At 37.1% G+C, this 16,406-nt stretch overlaps 1 protein-coding gene across 1 annotated transcript in view; it reads right to left on the minus strand.

Annotated features, from left to right (window-relative positions):
- The window catches only part of LOC150087120 (twitchin-like), a 3,511,780-nt gene that overhangs the window by 402,387 nt on the left and 3,092,987 nt on the right, over positions 1–16,406 (minus strand). Inside the window, 1 exon segment of the mRNA XM_090372971.1 lies at positions 2,099–2,298. Within this exon segment, the coding sequence (XP_090229097.1) occupies positions 2,099–2,298 (200 nt within the window).

A 16,406-nucleotide genomic window follows, 5' to 3' on the forward strand; every position in this document is an offset into this window, starting at 1 on the left:
AATTGTAAGATCATATTTGGAATACTGTGTTCAAGTATGGAGATCTCATCTGAAAAAAAGACACTGAGATTCTTGAAGGGGTACAAAGACAGGCAACTCAAATGGAAAAATGTGAGACTGGCAGAAGGACGACTGTATGAGGAAAGACTCCGATTATGTGGGCTACAGAGTTTGGCAACCAGGCACCTCAGAGGTGACTTGATTGAGGTTTATAAGGCTCTGAGAGGGATTAGCAAAATGAATGAAGGTGGAATTCTCACTGTTCTAAACAATTTCAGAACTAGGGGTCATAAATTCAAATTACAGGGCTTGAAGTTTAGATTAGATTGCAGGCAGTTTCCTTTTAGCCAGAGAGTCATTGATAGCTGGAACAAGTTGTCCTCACAGGTAGCTGAGGCTGACAATTTGAGTTGTTGTTGTTTTTGGCGAAAGGGCTACTTAGGCCATATTGTACCTATCACCATTATGAACGCTACCCATGCATGGTGACCGTTATGACATTACTCAAAAACAATCATATAATTTTATCTGTTTTGTAAAGTGAAAGAACTCCAGCAGATTAGCATCATTATCTATGATGTGGCAGAGTGTCAAGGATTCTTTAAGGTTTGGCAGAAAGCTAAAAGAGGTTTGGTGGGCAGTGGTGTATAAAGTACACTCACAACAAGAATATGCTTCATTGTAAGTGGAGAGTTGCACTGTGTACATTGTGGAGGATCGTTACCTGTGAGGAGATAAAGGTGGGTAAGTTGACTGTGGCCAATTTGCACTCTGGTTAAGATTACTTCGTCCCTTCTGTTTATACGAAAACTGGAGGTCCACAATTCTGGTAGAAACAGTTGACTGTTTCTACCAGACCTTAGTCTTCTCACCATTTTGGGAGAGCCTGCCGCATTTTCTAAACATTTTTGTATAAGAAATGGTGAAAGAGTGCTCATAGATTTGTCTGATGGACTATGTAAGATAAGAAATGATGGGCATACCTGTTGGTCTGTGTCTATACGCAGTCATTTAGACTTTTTTGCATCATGGGCAATTTCACGGTCAACATTGCTGACAGTACTGGATAAGCGCCTAGGCTGCTCAAGCTATGGGTAATCGTCATAGTCCATGGTTAGCTCCTTTTTGCTCTGGGGGTTGACTTTCCCTCCCAGGTTTCTGGTCCCACCGTGGGGAGACAGGAACAGTGCCGCAAGGAGGCCAAGCGGTTAGATAAGTTAGTTGGTTATTAAAAAAAAAGTAATATAATGTAATGAAAAAGAAAGGTGAATTTCCCTTCTGTTCTTACTTGTGACTTTTTAATGTAGAACTGGATTATAAATGAACTGCTAATAGAGAATGACATAACTTAAAATGAACTTTTATCACTGAGAAAGATCGCTAGATAATCGCACTTTGAACGCTTACCTCGAATTCGCTTGGCACCCGGGCAGACAATTTGAGTAAATTCAAGGGTCAACTGAATATTTACCTGTGTGAGGAGAGAAGTATATATTTTGTGTTTTCTTATCTACTTGGTTGGTTTTTGTTTTGTTTTTTTTTGCCAGTGCGGAAAAAGTCTGTGGCTTCCTTGAACTATATGGAGAATGCTATTACTATGTACTGTAATTGTACTTATTCGTGTTTAATTTAAAAAAAAAAAAAAATCTAAATTTTCAGAAATCTTTGGGAAGTAAGTTACATGAGTTTATATGGGAAATTAATGTTTGGTTAACCATACATTCAGTTGGCATGTAGTTTTCCAAGAACTCATTATGTACACTAACCAAATATTAGAGTAAAATGTTATACATAAATATGGCACTTTTTAAATATATAAATTAAAATTTAAATATGCATTTACAATCAATCAGTGCTGAACTGTTTCCAGGACAGCCTTCTAACAAATCAATTTGCACACCGTACAACTTTGTATATTATAATTTTATGAAATAGTAGTTATTTCTGTATTTTGTATACCAAAACAGATAACTACTATTCCATAAAATTATAATATAGAAATGTGATTGCATCATATTTAGAATTATATACTAACTAACTTGAGAAAACAAGCCATGCAAAAAAGAACGATGATGGTTTCACCCTCACTGCTACTTACAAAACATAAGCCAAAACTCCTACAGCCCACATATCAGTGTAGAAGCCAACAGGTTCCCTTTCAACAATCTCTGGAGCTGCAAATTCTGCAGTGCCTGTAGAAATCTTTACAACTTCGTTTGGATCCAGTTTAGTAGCAAGTCCAAAATCAATCAGCTTAATATTGTTACTTGTTTTTGTCTGACACATAATGTTTTCTGGCTGTTAGAAAAAAAAAAAAAGTACATCAATAAAATGAGGAAAAAATTCATAAATTAGTATAGTATACAATCATAAGTAATTTATTTTTGCAGCAAATATACATGCCTAATCATGTACTGAAAGCATAGCACAATTATAGAAGGCACCATTAATGAGATGGATAATTAGAATCGGCCAATTTATGCAACCAAATTTCATGGAATGCATTAAAATATAAAAATGAACTATATTATCATTATTAGAACTGATTTTCAGTTAAAGAAAAAAATGCTTGTCTATTGTCACTTCTCTTCTAAAACCCATATGTTAAGCAATAAAAGAAAGTAGGAAATACCAGAGAAACACATAATCATCCAAACAAAATTTCACTTGTGGTACATGGTTACAACCTGCTGTTGGCAGAAAAGGTTTTAAAGGCAACTGCAAATGGGTTCTCATTAAAAGATGATAGAAGGTTGGGGCATTGCTCTGCTAATTTCTCAGTTGGAGAATCCAGGATTGTTCTCCAGCTGAGACAGCATTTCTGTCATACAGTAATCAGAAATACTTTCAATGGAAGAATAAAATTCTTTCGTGAAAGACTTTTTTGCATGGTATCATAAAACTTTCTTTCCATGTATCTTGAATCTTGGGAATCCCAAATATTTTAAATTCAGTTAGCATATATGACACCAAATATCATATCCATGAGCAAATTACCCTTTGGTGCAGCTCTGATGCTACTTTACTTACAGCTTTCTACTTTACTTACAGTCTGTCTCTTTATTCAATTCCAGTAGCACAGAAAAAATTCTCACTTTGAATCTGTTGATGTCTTTGATAAACAGTGTTTGAATTTTAACTGCTTTTACATTTTCACAGTTTTAAGGAAATGTCAGTAAAAAATATTTGATTTGAGTATTACAGAAAAGTTGCATCTTACAAACAGATATGATGAGTTATACTTAAAAAGCCTTTCACAAACAGAAGTAGTTGCTATGTTGGGAATGCCTCAGTCATTTCTGTTCAAGTGGTTGGTTGGTTGGTTGGTTGGTTAGGAATTAATGGCTCATCAGCAACTAAAGGCTATAATGCACCAAGTAAAATGGTGTAACATAAAATATATATATAATATAATGAATTAATGTAGAATAATATTAATATATATATAAAGCACTTATAAAGCTGAGGAAGCTCACTAAATTAAATCTTACTGATTAATAAATTGTAAAAAAGTAAATGCATCCAATATACTGACTGAGTGCCAATAGTTATTAAATCTGGTTCAGTCAGATAAGTAAAAGAGAGATGGCAATCATTATTAAAAGATGCACATTTGACTAAAATGTGCAGATTTGTTCAAAAAAAAAAAAGGTGCCACAATATTTACACATAGGATAATAATCATCAGATAAGAATGCATTAGGTATTAATGAATCCTTCCTCTTGTGCAGACTATATGCACATGAGGGGGCATAAATTCAAATTGAGAAAGGACAGTTTGCAGAATAAATGTGCAGAAATTTGTCTTCAGCCATCGGGTAGTCAATTGTTGGAGCAAACTTCTAATATGGAAAGTTTTTTTTGTATAAGTTATGCCTTCTTGCATGATTTGCCCCTACCAATACTATGTTCCATGTGGAGTCAAGCAAGGGAAACTCCTTAGGGTGAACCCTGTTCTGGTAGTTGTCCTTGTAACTGCCAATGCGCAATTATTGGTTTGATGTGGTATAGCTCATTAGTAGTGTGCCCATGCCAAGAATATTGCCACCATGATAATGGGTTTTTTTTTTTTTTCATCAAGTACATACTTGTAGAGGACTAGCAAGCAGATTCTGCAGCATTGCTGATTTCGCTGCTACATTAACTATATCACTGACTGTGATCCCAATATATTTAGGAATCCAGCAAAAGCAAATATCAAAGTGTGACTCTGTAAAAGAGTATAGTATTTTCCATAACCAACACAACACTGGATGAGGAACACATCTCATCACTGATAAAGCCTGTAACATGTTTAGAGAGTTGGTACATTGATATATACCTTTGGTAGTTGCAGGATTTTATAGATCCAAGGCTAGTATATATACTACATTCATGGGGGGGGGGGTCTGAATGATGATAAATTTTCTTGGGAAAATACAAGCAGATACCACAGGTGCTTCAGATTTTGAGCAATCTGTATGTACTAATGGATGTATGAGATGTGTAAATAAAGCTTCCACACTGGCACAATAAAAAGAACAAAAAATGTAGGAGCTCAAAAGTAGTTTTACTTTTATTCAAAGTAATCACCAGCTGATTGAATGCTCTTATTATACCATTCTAAAAGTTTCTGAAAAGAGTCAGCAAGGTGCCCAAAGAGATGATGTTTAGTTCGGTGGTTATGTTTTTCATTATGTCCTCAACACCCTAAAAAATCTCTTTCCTTTAATTGCAATTTTCATCTTGAAAAGAAGAAGTCCACTGGTGTTTGAGTGGGAGAACAGGGTGGATGGTTGATCAACCATCACCATGCAATGTTTCATCAAAAATATCTTTAAAACAGGTGTGGAATGGAAAGGCAACTGGTTCTTGTTGCACTATCATGCAACAAGAACCAGTTGCCTTTCTCTTAAAATCGAGGCCTCACCTGGGAAATGTGCTTTAATAGTCTTTGAAGCACCTTGAAGGGGAGAGAAAGCTCCCCTTCAAGGTGGGGAGAGAAGTGCTTGAAGGGGAGAGAAAGCAGTGCTTTCTCTCCCCTTCAAGTACAAATACCTTGTGGTTCATATCTTGTTTTTCAAAAAACACGATCAGTACTGTCTTGATCCTGAACTTCTGTAAACAAAATATTTTGGGCCTTGGTGATAACTTTGAAGTCTACTGCATACCCTGATGCTTCACCTCTAGGCGGTACATTCATTCCACTAACAATACAGTGTTGTGTGCCTAGGATCAGAGAGGGAATGAAAGAAGATTTACCACTGAGCTGTTTTGTTTTCCTGCAGATAAGGCTGGGATCTGTATCGGTAGTGGTAACACAGACAAATTTAATCCAGGATTATTTTTTAGCTTCCCTACTTATCAGTTGTACTTTTGCTTAAAGTCGATTACATCTAAGTAAGTTAAAGGTAGTTGTATGCTTCCAGAATAAATTCCCATGCTTTATTCTTTTCTATTTTTGCAAGCACCATTCCACAAGCAACTGGAATGCCTGCAATTTCCAGAATGAGATTGAGGTATGGCAGTTGCAACTTTTAATATCTGATCTGTTGTGTGCTTAGTCATATTATCAATGGATTGATATTAGATAATTTGGTCAATGAGTGATATGGTGGAAGAATATTTTGACCTGTTTGCTTTGGAAAATTTCCACATTTGTTGTTTTTTTGTCTGCAATGTTACTGCAATTTATGAAGTATTGGGAAGTGGTTGCTACTTAATGGGATGTCTAATATAGACCATTCAATGCTTGGGAAAAAGGGGAGAGAACAGAGAGACAAGTCAACTGCTGAGATTGATCCTGTGGAGAAATTCATACAAGTGTGAGAGCCAGTGCTTAGTAATGGAAGGTTATGCCTGTCAATGAGTCGAGATCAGGCAACAATTGTAGCCTGGACAAGGAAGCACTGACTATGACAAACATGTTAACAAAAACATTAAACCTGTCAATCCCACAGAAAAAACCGAGGAAGCAGGTGGCCCCCTGGTGGTGATCTGAACTGACTATACTCAGGAGAAGGGTGCACCAGGTGAGGAGACACTTTCAAAGAGCCAGAACATCTTGGCCACAAAATGAGGGTGGATGCACTAAGAGATATTAGCTCTCATTGAGCCATTTTTTTTTTACATTTTTATTAACAAGCTGCCCCTAGCCAGAAGTTGGCAAATCCACTATATACATACCTACATACATATTATATTATATACAGATGATATACAGATTCAAAGTCATAAGAATTACGTCATAAAGTGAAATGAACATATAACATGTCCAGACAATAAATCACATCACATATTAGATTCAGTCAGAAATATAAATTGTGGCACAAGGAGCCATATGACATGAATAAAACCAAATGTGACACAAGGAGCCACTGATCTTATGAAGTCAACATGAGATGAAGACAAATAAAAGCATGGTCACAAGTAACTACATAAATTGTCCAATAAGATTATCCTATTTATATAGGAACACAATGATCATTAACTACAAATTCAATTACTCAGTTTATTTCAGCATCTTAATCTGTCACACAGAATTAATGTGAATAGTCTATAAGCCTTCTACTGTTCTTTCTTCCAGCAGCACTGATCTTCTCTGGAATAATTTCTTGGAAAATTTTTGAAAAGCTTGAAAATCTTCCTCATTCTTAATTAATTGAGCCCCATTGCCCTCAGTCAGGTGAGCAAGATTAAGGCTAGCAAATAAAAATTAATTTTTGAGATCCAAGTACTCATGACAATAACACAAAACATGACTCCAGGTCTTCAGAGCCTTAACAGTGACACTGCAACCTTTCTGAAACACCCAGCTGATTCAGCTTTGCTAGAAATGAGCCATGACCAGTTAATAAAAACATAGTTTGTACATTAGGCAAAAACCATTTTTGTCGTGGAATGTCAACAACAGAGGGAAAGAACCTATGAGTTATTTCACCTTTATTTGAGTTAGCCCATCTATGTTTCAAAATAGTTAATAAGATATCTAAGATTTGCTTGGCCTCATTTTTAGGATCATTAGCCAAATCCAACTCAAGATAGTAGAATCAGTTCCACGCTGAATGTTGAAAGTCATTACTCTGTAAACCAGAAAGAGGTAAATTGTCATTTTCCTTGTGATGATCTGTAGTGCATCAGTGGAGACAGTGCTAAAAACTAGAGCCATATTCAGGAGCATGAATGGAATACAGTTTTCTTACATATTTTTTAAAATTAACAGTCTGCCCAGTTGAGATACCATAAGAAACAATACAGAGGGAAACACAGTCATAAAGAAGAGATAGTGCCCTACCTCTAATACCCCAATCCTTCCTAGCAATTCTTGCTATAATATTAACAAATTTTTCAACCATTTCTGATAGAAAATTCATATGGGTATCAAATGTAAGACCTCTGTCAATGAAGACTCCAAGATATTTATTAATCATAAAGGACATTAAATTTTCACAACCAACCAGCACATGAGGTTCTCTAAGAACATAGGTTCCCCTTTAGCAATAATATTTTTGTTTTTGACCTAGATATTGTTAATTTATGGAAATATTAACCAAGCATTCAGATATTTCAATTTGTAGCTGTAAAGGGCCTTCAACAAAGAATACCAAGTCATCCGCATATGCAATTATATGAACATCACTGTATTTCTTCTGTAACCAATCCTCTAATACCAATTTCCACATTAGTGGCCCAAAAACAGATCCCTGCAGACATCTGTTCGAATAGCAAATCTAGTTGCTGAATTCCAACTAGACTTAACCATAAAAGATATTTCCTTAAAATAATCAACTATGATGCTATAAAGCTGATGGAAGCATTTTGCAAGGCGAAGCATCAATAACACACTGTCCCAGGAGATATTATCAAAAGCCCCTTCAAAATCAACAAAAATGGCAAGAACATATTTAGCATTTGAATCTCTAATCAATTTCAAAGATTTTAAAACAACCTCTGTACTACGACCAGGAGTAAAGCCATATTGTTTATTTGAGAATCCCAAATTTTCTTGTGTATATTACAATATTCGGTGTGAAAGCATGCATTCATAGACCTTGCCCAAACCTGGAAGAAGAGCAATTGGACGATAAGAAGAGGGCTCAGTTTAAGGTTTTTCAGGTAAGTTCAAAATCATCTAAAGAAGAGCATCTTTCCAAGGTGAGAGAAAAATTCCTTCAAGCAGTCATTTGTTGAAAACAAGAAGATGCTCAGGAAACAGTTTTAAGAAATGCTTAATACCTTCCCCTTTAATGAGGTCCATACCAGGACACCTGTTATTACAGATTTTGCTAACAGCTGCCATTGAAAAGGGTTCCTCTTGAATATCGCTAACACAACCACAATCTAACCGATCAGTACTATCAGAATGCTCCACCTCATCCATACAATGATGAGATCCATTGATTAGGTGATCAAGTACAACATTAATACTGGCCATCCAATCTAGGGTTTCAGAGTCTCCACAACACATAGAACTTATCACATCCCCAGATGGCATTAATTTGTGCAAACACAATTATACCCCATGGATCCTCATTACCAGTTGTTTGCACTAAGTTTTTCCAAGCATCAAATTTCCTTTTAGCTATTAAATGGGTGTATTTTCTTTTGAACAATTGATATTCAGTTTTCACTCTAGCAGTAGATTATTTATTATCCCACAATTTCTCACATTGGAACTTCTTACGCACCCTGTTGACCTCCCTCCGGAGATCAGTAAGATCAGAGGACGACCATTGCACCAGAGTACGTTTATTTTGCTTTAATTTCATTGACTTCTTCGAGGCATCAAATAACTTCTGTTGTAATAACTGAACCAAATCAAATGTTCTTTCCTTAGTAACTTTCAGTGCAAATATGTATTCAGGCCACTTCTTATCTCTAACTGAATGAGCAGCATTAATCCTATCCAACTCAGCTAACGTCATTTCACCAAAAATTGTCCTAACAAATCTTTCAACCTTACCCCAGTCAGCGTGCTTAATTGCAAATCTTCGAAATTGTAAAGAATGAGGCTCAATAAATCCACATCTAGCACAGCCTAAGTTGAAAATTATCACTTTGTGATCGATGTTAATCCAATTTGGTTTAACTTGCCAGTTAGATATGAAATTGAAGGCTGTACTATTGGCTAATGTTACATCTATGTTAGACTCACCATTAATAGTTCAAAACGTCGGTTCATTACCAGGCTTATTAATGATCTCAAGTTTACTTTTCTGCCTTTCAATCTGAATAACGCCTCTTCCAAATAGCTAAGAGAGCAATGAAGGTCCGCAGTGGGCTGACAGTACATAGATATAATGAAAAATTGTCCCCAACTAGCTTCAATGCCAATACAGACTGTATGCGATGTACATAAGAAATCAATTCTGGTCACAACCAGATCAGAGCTGAAAATTAGTATAGCAGCCTTTAGTTTGTCACAGTTCTTTGAGACAATTTTAATAGAGTTGGGATTTAGCTGACCCCTATAAACATAGGGTTCCTGAATACAAACAATGTCAATCCTTTCACATTCACAAACTAATCTTAGTTCATCTGCTACAGATCTCGCACACTGCACATTATCGTAATCGTAATTGTGGCATGTGATGCAAGAAAGCAAGCGTATGAGCTTATGTAGCATCAGCCAAAAAAAAAATTTACTCAACCATTCCCTCTAAATGTTTGTACAGTTCCTCCTTAAATTTATTTAACCTATCAACTTCCACGACGACAGATGGAAGTTTGTTCCCGTAATTAACCACCCGCTGGCTAAAGGCAAATTTTTGGACATCTATTCTACAGCTGTCTTTCCTCAATTTCAATTTATGCCCCCTTAAGTTCGTAATCTGAACAAATGGAAGAATCCCATCAGAATTCAGCGTTCTCAACCCATTCAAGGCCTTATACCCGTCAATCAGATCACCTCACAGGTGCCTAGTCTCCAGCCGCTGCAATTTGCAGAACTTAAGCCTCTCTTGGTAAAAGGATCCCTTTTACCAAGAGAGGTAAACTTCATATCTAACTGCACAATTACTCCCAGGTCTTTTTCATTTTCTACCACCCTAAGTGTAGTACTACACAGTTGGTACGTTCCTCTGGGGTTACTTCTACCCATATGCAGTACATTGCATTTGTTAATGTTAAACTTCAGTTGCCACTTCTCAGCCCATCATCCCAAATTTTCTAGTATGCAGTAGCACACTGCCATTACTGTCATTAACAACCCTGCCAACCTTTGTATCATCTGCAAACTTTGACACTAAGCCTGATATACCTCCATCAATATCATTGATAAATATACAAAACAACAATGGACCCAACACCGAACCCTGAGGGGCTCCACTAATAACATTAGTCCACGAAGAGCAGCGCCCATTGATTACCACCCTCTGTCTTCTCCCACTCAACCATCCCTTTTATCCATTGTAGCAACTTACCCTTAATACCATTCTGCTCAAATTTGTACAGTAGTCTTCCATGCGCAACAGTGTCAAAAGCTTTCCTGAAATCCAAGTATATGATATCAAAATTATTTTTTGCATCCAGTTCGTTTGTAACCACATCATAATATCTAATCAAATTTGTCAGACAAGACTTTCCCTTAACAAACCTATGATGTGTCTGAATTACTGCTGCAGTCTTCTCTAGATGAACCTGTAATGCATCTTTAACCAGTGACTCCATTATTTTTACCCGGAACAGAAGTTAAACTAACTGGTCTGTAATTACTCATGTCACCCTTCGATCCCCCTTTGTGAATTGGGGATACATTTGCACATCTCCAGTATTTAGGGAACCTCCCCTGAGTCCAAGGATGCTCTCATAATTATGGCTAAGGGTTTGCTTAGTTCCTTTTCCGCCTCCTTTAATATAACTGGATAGATCCTATCCACCCTAGGTGCCTTTCTTATGTTTAACTTCAACAATTTCTCATCCACTTTGCTCTCAGTTATTACAAAATCATTAAGCACCCTGCTACAATTTGATAACTTGGCATTTTCAATCCTTAATAACTCCTCATGTGTGAATGTAGATTGAAAATACTCATTCAGTTTGTTTGCTATCTGAGCAGGATCATCAACAGTCGAACCATTGATATCAAGTGGACCAATCTGATTCATCCCCTTCCTTTTGGAGTTTATACAGTGTGTCTCAAAAATACCGGCACAAACGCTCAGGGGAGGCAGGCAACGTCCAAAGGAATATGAATCGCACAGGAACCCATAACCGGAAACGTCACGGGAAAGTAGTAGCAGAGGCACAAGAAGCAGAAATGACACAAGACAGTAATTAGTGGCAAACATTTATTTGACATAATATTAACAATGGAGTATGAGATGGATGCATTTCATGATGTTACAACAGATGCTCGAAGGTTCCACCACGAGACGCGATGCATGCGTTAATTTGGAGAACTGTGAGTTCACCGTAAATATTAATTCTATAGGTAAGAGTGCTATTGCTCATTACCGTAAAGTGCAGAATATGTTCTTTCCTTAGTAACTTTCAGTGCAAATATGTATTCAGGGCACTTCTTATCTCTAACTGAATGAGCAGCAGACCTATTTTTCACACTACAATTGGAACAACACTGAGGTTTGTTTTATTTTTAAAGAATTTAAAATTATGACCAGTCATACCACAATGACTGCAAACCAGCCTATCACCTCTACATGTCTTAGAAGCGTGCCTGTGCCTCTGTACAAAATTACAAAAATTTACAAGTATAACATCAGCAAGTTATACATTTCGAGTATCGTTGCCAGAATTAACTCACCAGCTGATAAGCATGCTGCTGTGGAAGTTGAGGGCTGTGGAGATTTAGGACGGGTTTTTTCCAACACATCACAAAATTTCTCTGCAGCTGCAGAATCAGCACTGGCAACTTTGCCGCATACTTTAATGTTTTGGAAACCAGCGCGATGCTTGAACTTATTAAACCACCCATTGCTTGCCACGAACTTGGCTTGGGGTTCGCTATACTTATCCTAAATATCTTCATAAATACTTCTTGCTTTTGCTTGAATGGTCATTGGACTCAGGTGCACTTGCTTCTGAATATGATTTTCTATCTAGTTTTTCCATGTTCGATATAGCACCTGAATGCTATTTTGTGATCACTGTTGATTTAAATGCATTGATCCTTTAACAGGTTTTTTTATATGTGCACTGTCCCTTAAAATAGTATTCGCTGTTGAACCAGCAAGACCTAATTCCGTGCAATACATAACAAACTTTGTCCTGCTTCGTACTTCTTAATTAATCATCGTCATTTCTAAATCAATTTTGTTTCATTTCCTAAAACTGCCAGCACTTGCACTTTCCTCCATTGGGCCCTTTCCCTTCACCATTGTAATAAGTAAATAGGAATGAAGAGAAGATTCTGAAAATTTATTTATGTTTTTTTATATGATTGAAGATTTCAGTGAAGGGAAACTCATTTTACCATAATACCATAACGCAAAAACCCACAAAATACCAGTTATCGATATTATCCCAAATGCAATAAGATCGAGTTTACTACCCATTTATAATAGATTGCGCTAACAGAAAAGTCCAATAAACTGGAAAGTGCAAATTGTTTTTATTGTTTTATGGTAGAGATCTCCAGAAATGGGTTTTAGAAAAATATCACAAAGGCATTCAAAATTGATTCTTATAACAGAACATATGATAATGATGAAAGTGTGGTGCAATTTCCATTATAAAAATGGCCTTTTAGAAAGATAAATAGTGTAGTTATATAGCAAAAATTTCAACTTCCAAAGCCTTGGAACGAATTACCAAAAAAAATAATATGTTATTGGGTTCACATTACATTTTCTCAATACCTCCATTTATTCCTACAGGATGCAAAATACGTTTCCACGATTTTTTTAGCATTAGCATTAGTAGAGGCATTTGATGCAAGAAAGCAAGCTTATGCAGCATCAGCCAAAAAAAAAAAACCACTTCCACTTCACCCCTCTGTTCGTTCAAAATACCTGTCCAGCTGAGCCTTAAACTTATTTAGGCTATCAACTTCCACGACAAGGGATGGAAGTCTGTTCCACCAACCAACCACTCGCTGGCTAAAGGCAAATTTCCGCACGTCTATCCTACATCTGTCTTTCCTCAATTTGAATTTATGCCCTCTCAGGTGATTATTCTGAGCGAGAGGAAGAATCCCATCAGCATTGAGCATGCTCAAACCATTCAATGCTTTATACACCTCTATCAGATCACCTCGCTGGTGCCTAGTCTCCAGACACTGTAATTTGCAAAACTTAAGCCTTTCTTCGTAAGAGCACCCCTTTGTTCCATTCACTAATCTTGTTGCCCTTCGCTGTACTCGTTCCAACAGCTCTACATCCTTCTTGAAATGAGGCCTCCAGACCTGTATACAGTACTCTAGGTGTGGCCTGACCATTGCCTTATACAAGGGAATAATCACCTCCTTATCCCTGCTAGAAAAATTACTATATATCATTGACAATACACCATGAGCTACTCTTGCAGCCCGTCTGCACTGCTCAGAGAACTTCATATCTGCCTGCACAACCACCCCCAAGTCCCTTTCATTCTCTACCACTGTCAGTGTAGTACCACAGAGTTGATACGTTGCTCTGGGGTTGCTGTTTCCCATGTGTAGTACTTTACATTTGTCAATGTTAAACTTCATTTGCCACCTCTCAGCCCATCTGCTCAACCTTTCCAGATCCTGTTGCAGCAGCATAGTGTCAGTAGTGTCCTTGACAACCCTGCCTACCTTTGTATCGTCTGCAAACTTCGACATTAAGCTTGATATACCATCATCAATATCATTTATGAATACAGAAAACAATAATGGACCCAACACTGAGCTCTGAGGGACTTCACTAATAACATTACTCCACGATGAGCAGTGTCCATTGATTACCACTCTCTGTCTTCTCCCCCTCAGCCACCCCTTTATCCACAGCAGCAATTTGCCTCCAATGTCACACTGCTCTAATTTGTGCAGCAGTCTTCCATGTGCAACAGTATCAAAAGCCTTTCTAAGATCCAAGTATATAATATCAAAGTTATTCCCTGCATCCAGTTCCTTTGTGACTGCATCATAGTATCCAATCAAATTGGTCAGGCAAGACTTCCCCTTAACAAAACCATGCTGTGTCCGAGCTACAACTGAAGTCTTGTCTAAATGATCCTGCAGTGCTTCTTTAACTTGTGCCTCCATTAATTTTCCTGGAACAGAAGTTAAACTCACAGGTCTATAATTGCTTGTGTCAGCCTTTGATCCTCCTTTGTGAATTGGGGTCACATTTGCACATCTCCAGTCTGCGGGTACCTCCCCTGAGTCCAAGGAAGCTCTCATAATTATGGCTAAGGGTTTGCTTACTTCCTCTGCTGCCTCCTTTAATATAACTGGATAGATCCCATCCACCCCGGGTGCCTTTCTTGTGTTTATCTTCAACAGTTTCTCCTCCACTTTACTCTCAGTTATTACAAGATTCTCTAGCTTACTGCTAGAGTTGAATACACCTCTGGCTTTCCCCTCACTAAATAACTCCTCATGTGTGAATGTCGATGCAAAATATTCATTTAGTTTGTTAGCTACCTGAGCAGGATCATCAACAGTTGACCCATCGATATCAAGTGGACCAATCTGATTCATCCCCTTCCTTCTAGAGTTTACATAAGTAAAGAACTCTTTGCTGTTTTTCTTTGCATCCCTTGCCAAAGATTTCTCGTAACTCTGCCTTCGCCTGCCTAACCTCCTTTGTAACTTGGTTACAGATCAACTTGTATCTATCATAGGCTTCTGTGTCATGTGTTAATTTGTATGTATCCCATGCATGTTTCTTCTCTGCCATATGCCTCATCAGTTCATCTGACATCCATTTAGGCCTAAACCTTGAACAATATTTCTTAGTTGGTATGTAAAGCCTAGTAGCTTCCAAGATAAGTTCTTTGAATGCTTCCCATTTTGCATTTGCTGTTGGTAACATCATCAGTTGGTCCCACTGTATAGAATTTACATACTGTCTCAGTCCATCGTAGTCGCCTTTACGAAAGCAATAACCCTTCCCTTTACCCCTAATGGTAGTTACCTCTTTGAGTAAATCCCACTTCAGCACACTGTGATCACTGCCACCTAGTGGTTCATTTATCTGCAGATTCTTAATGCATGAAGAATCACTGCTGATAATCAAATCAAGAGTATTCCTCCCTCTAGTTGCCTCCCGAACATGCTGATGTAGAAAACAATCATCCAATAAATCCACAAAAGCCTTGCTAGTGTGTGAGTGACCAGCTCCCAAACTCCAGTCAATATCTGGGAAAGTTTAAGTGTGCACCAGCTGGCAAAAACTTACATAAAGTCGAATTTCCATAAGTCAAGTATTACATAGGCCGGGGAGTGCCTGTATAACTCATTAAGTAGATATTCTTTATTTATATCCTCAATTACATTATATAATATTATTTTCAAACCAGGTTTCTTAGGCTTAGTGATATTCAATCTCAGTTTCTTAGGCTTGGTGATATCTCAATTTCTTTATGAAGTCATTTGTCCTAATATCTTCAAGCTACTTGTTAGACTCAGTCTCAATCGCAATACCCTTGTGAGGTAGTCTTCGCATTCTCCTAATTTGTATCTTTTAAGCGAATTTTCCATGATTTTAGAAACCACCTTTTCTACATCCATGCTAGATTAAAGTTTAGAATCATGCTCAGACCTCATCAGAAGTACAATATTAGAATTAACATTATTTCCTGGCCCATTATTTTGCTTTGCATGGCTGTCATAATTATGTTATCCTTCCAATTTTAATTTTATTTTTAACAACCTCACTGTATAGCTTGCCAGTACACCTCAAACCTGTAATTATTGTTATATATTCGGTTAGTGACCGCTCTAAACATCTATTTCTCTCTTCATTATCTATTTCTCTTTTCATTATCTCAAGTGCTCATTATCTATTTCTCTCTTCATTATCTCAAGTGCTCATTATCTATTTCTCTCTTCATTATCTCAAGTGCTCATTATCTATTTCTCTCTTCATTATCTCAAGTGCTCATTATCTATTTCTCTCTTTCAAGCGCTCATTATCTATTTCTCTCCTTTAAGCATTCATTATCTATTCCCAATTTTAAGGCCAAACTTTCCAGATATCCCCATCTAGCCAATATTTGAGAGATAACATCATTATTGATTCCATGTTCTTTAGCAAATACAAATTCCTCTATCTTTCTTCTCATACATGTGATGACAACATTGATTAGTTCATTATTGAAATCATTAAGCACTTGTTTCTGCTTATTTTGGTTATTCAGTCCATCTCTATCAAACACCTGTGAATCTATTAAATCTGGTTCATAATCCATTTCATTTTCTACTAAATCTTGCAAATGATTTTCAGAAGTGTGTGAGGCATACTGATCTTTGTTAGTGCCAATGTTGACAGAATTATTAAAATTGT

Source organism: Mastigoproctus giganteus, chromosome 4 (genome assembly GCF_048544385.1).
Source record: "Mastigoproctus giganteus isolate SK-2022 chromosome 4, ASM4854438v1, whole genome shotgun sequence".
Taxonomy (NCBI): Eukaryota; Metazoa; Arthropoda; class Arachnida; order Uropygi; family Thelyphonidae; genus Mastigoproctus; species Mastigoproctus giganteus.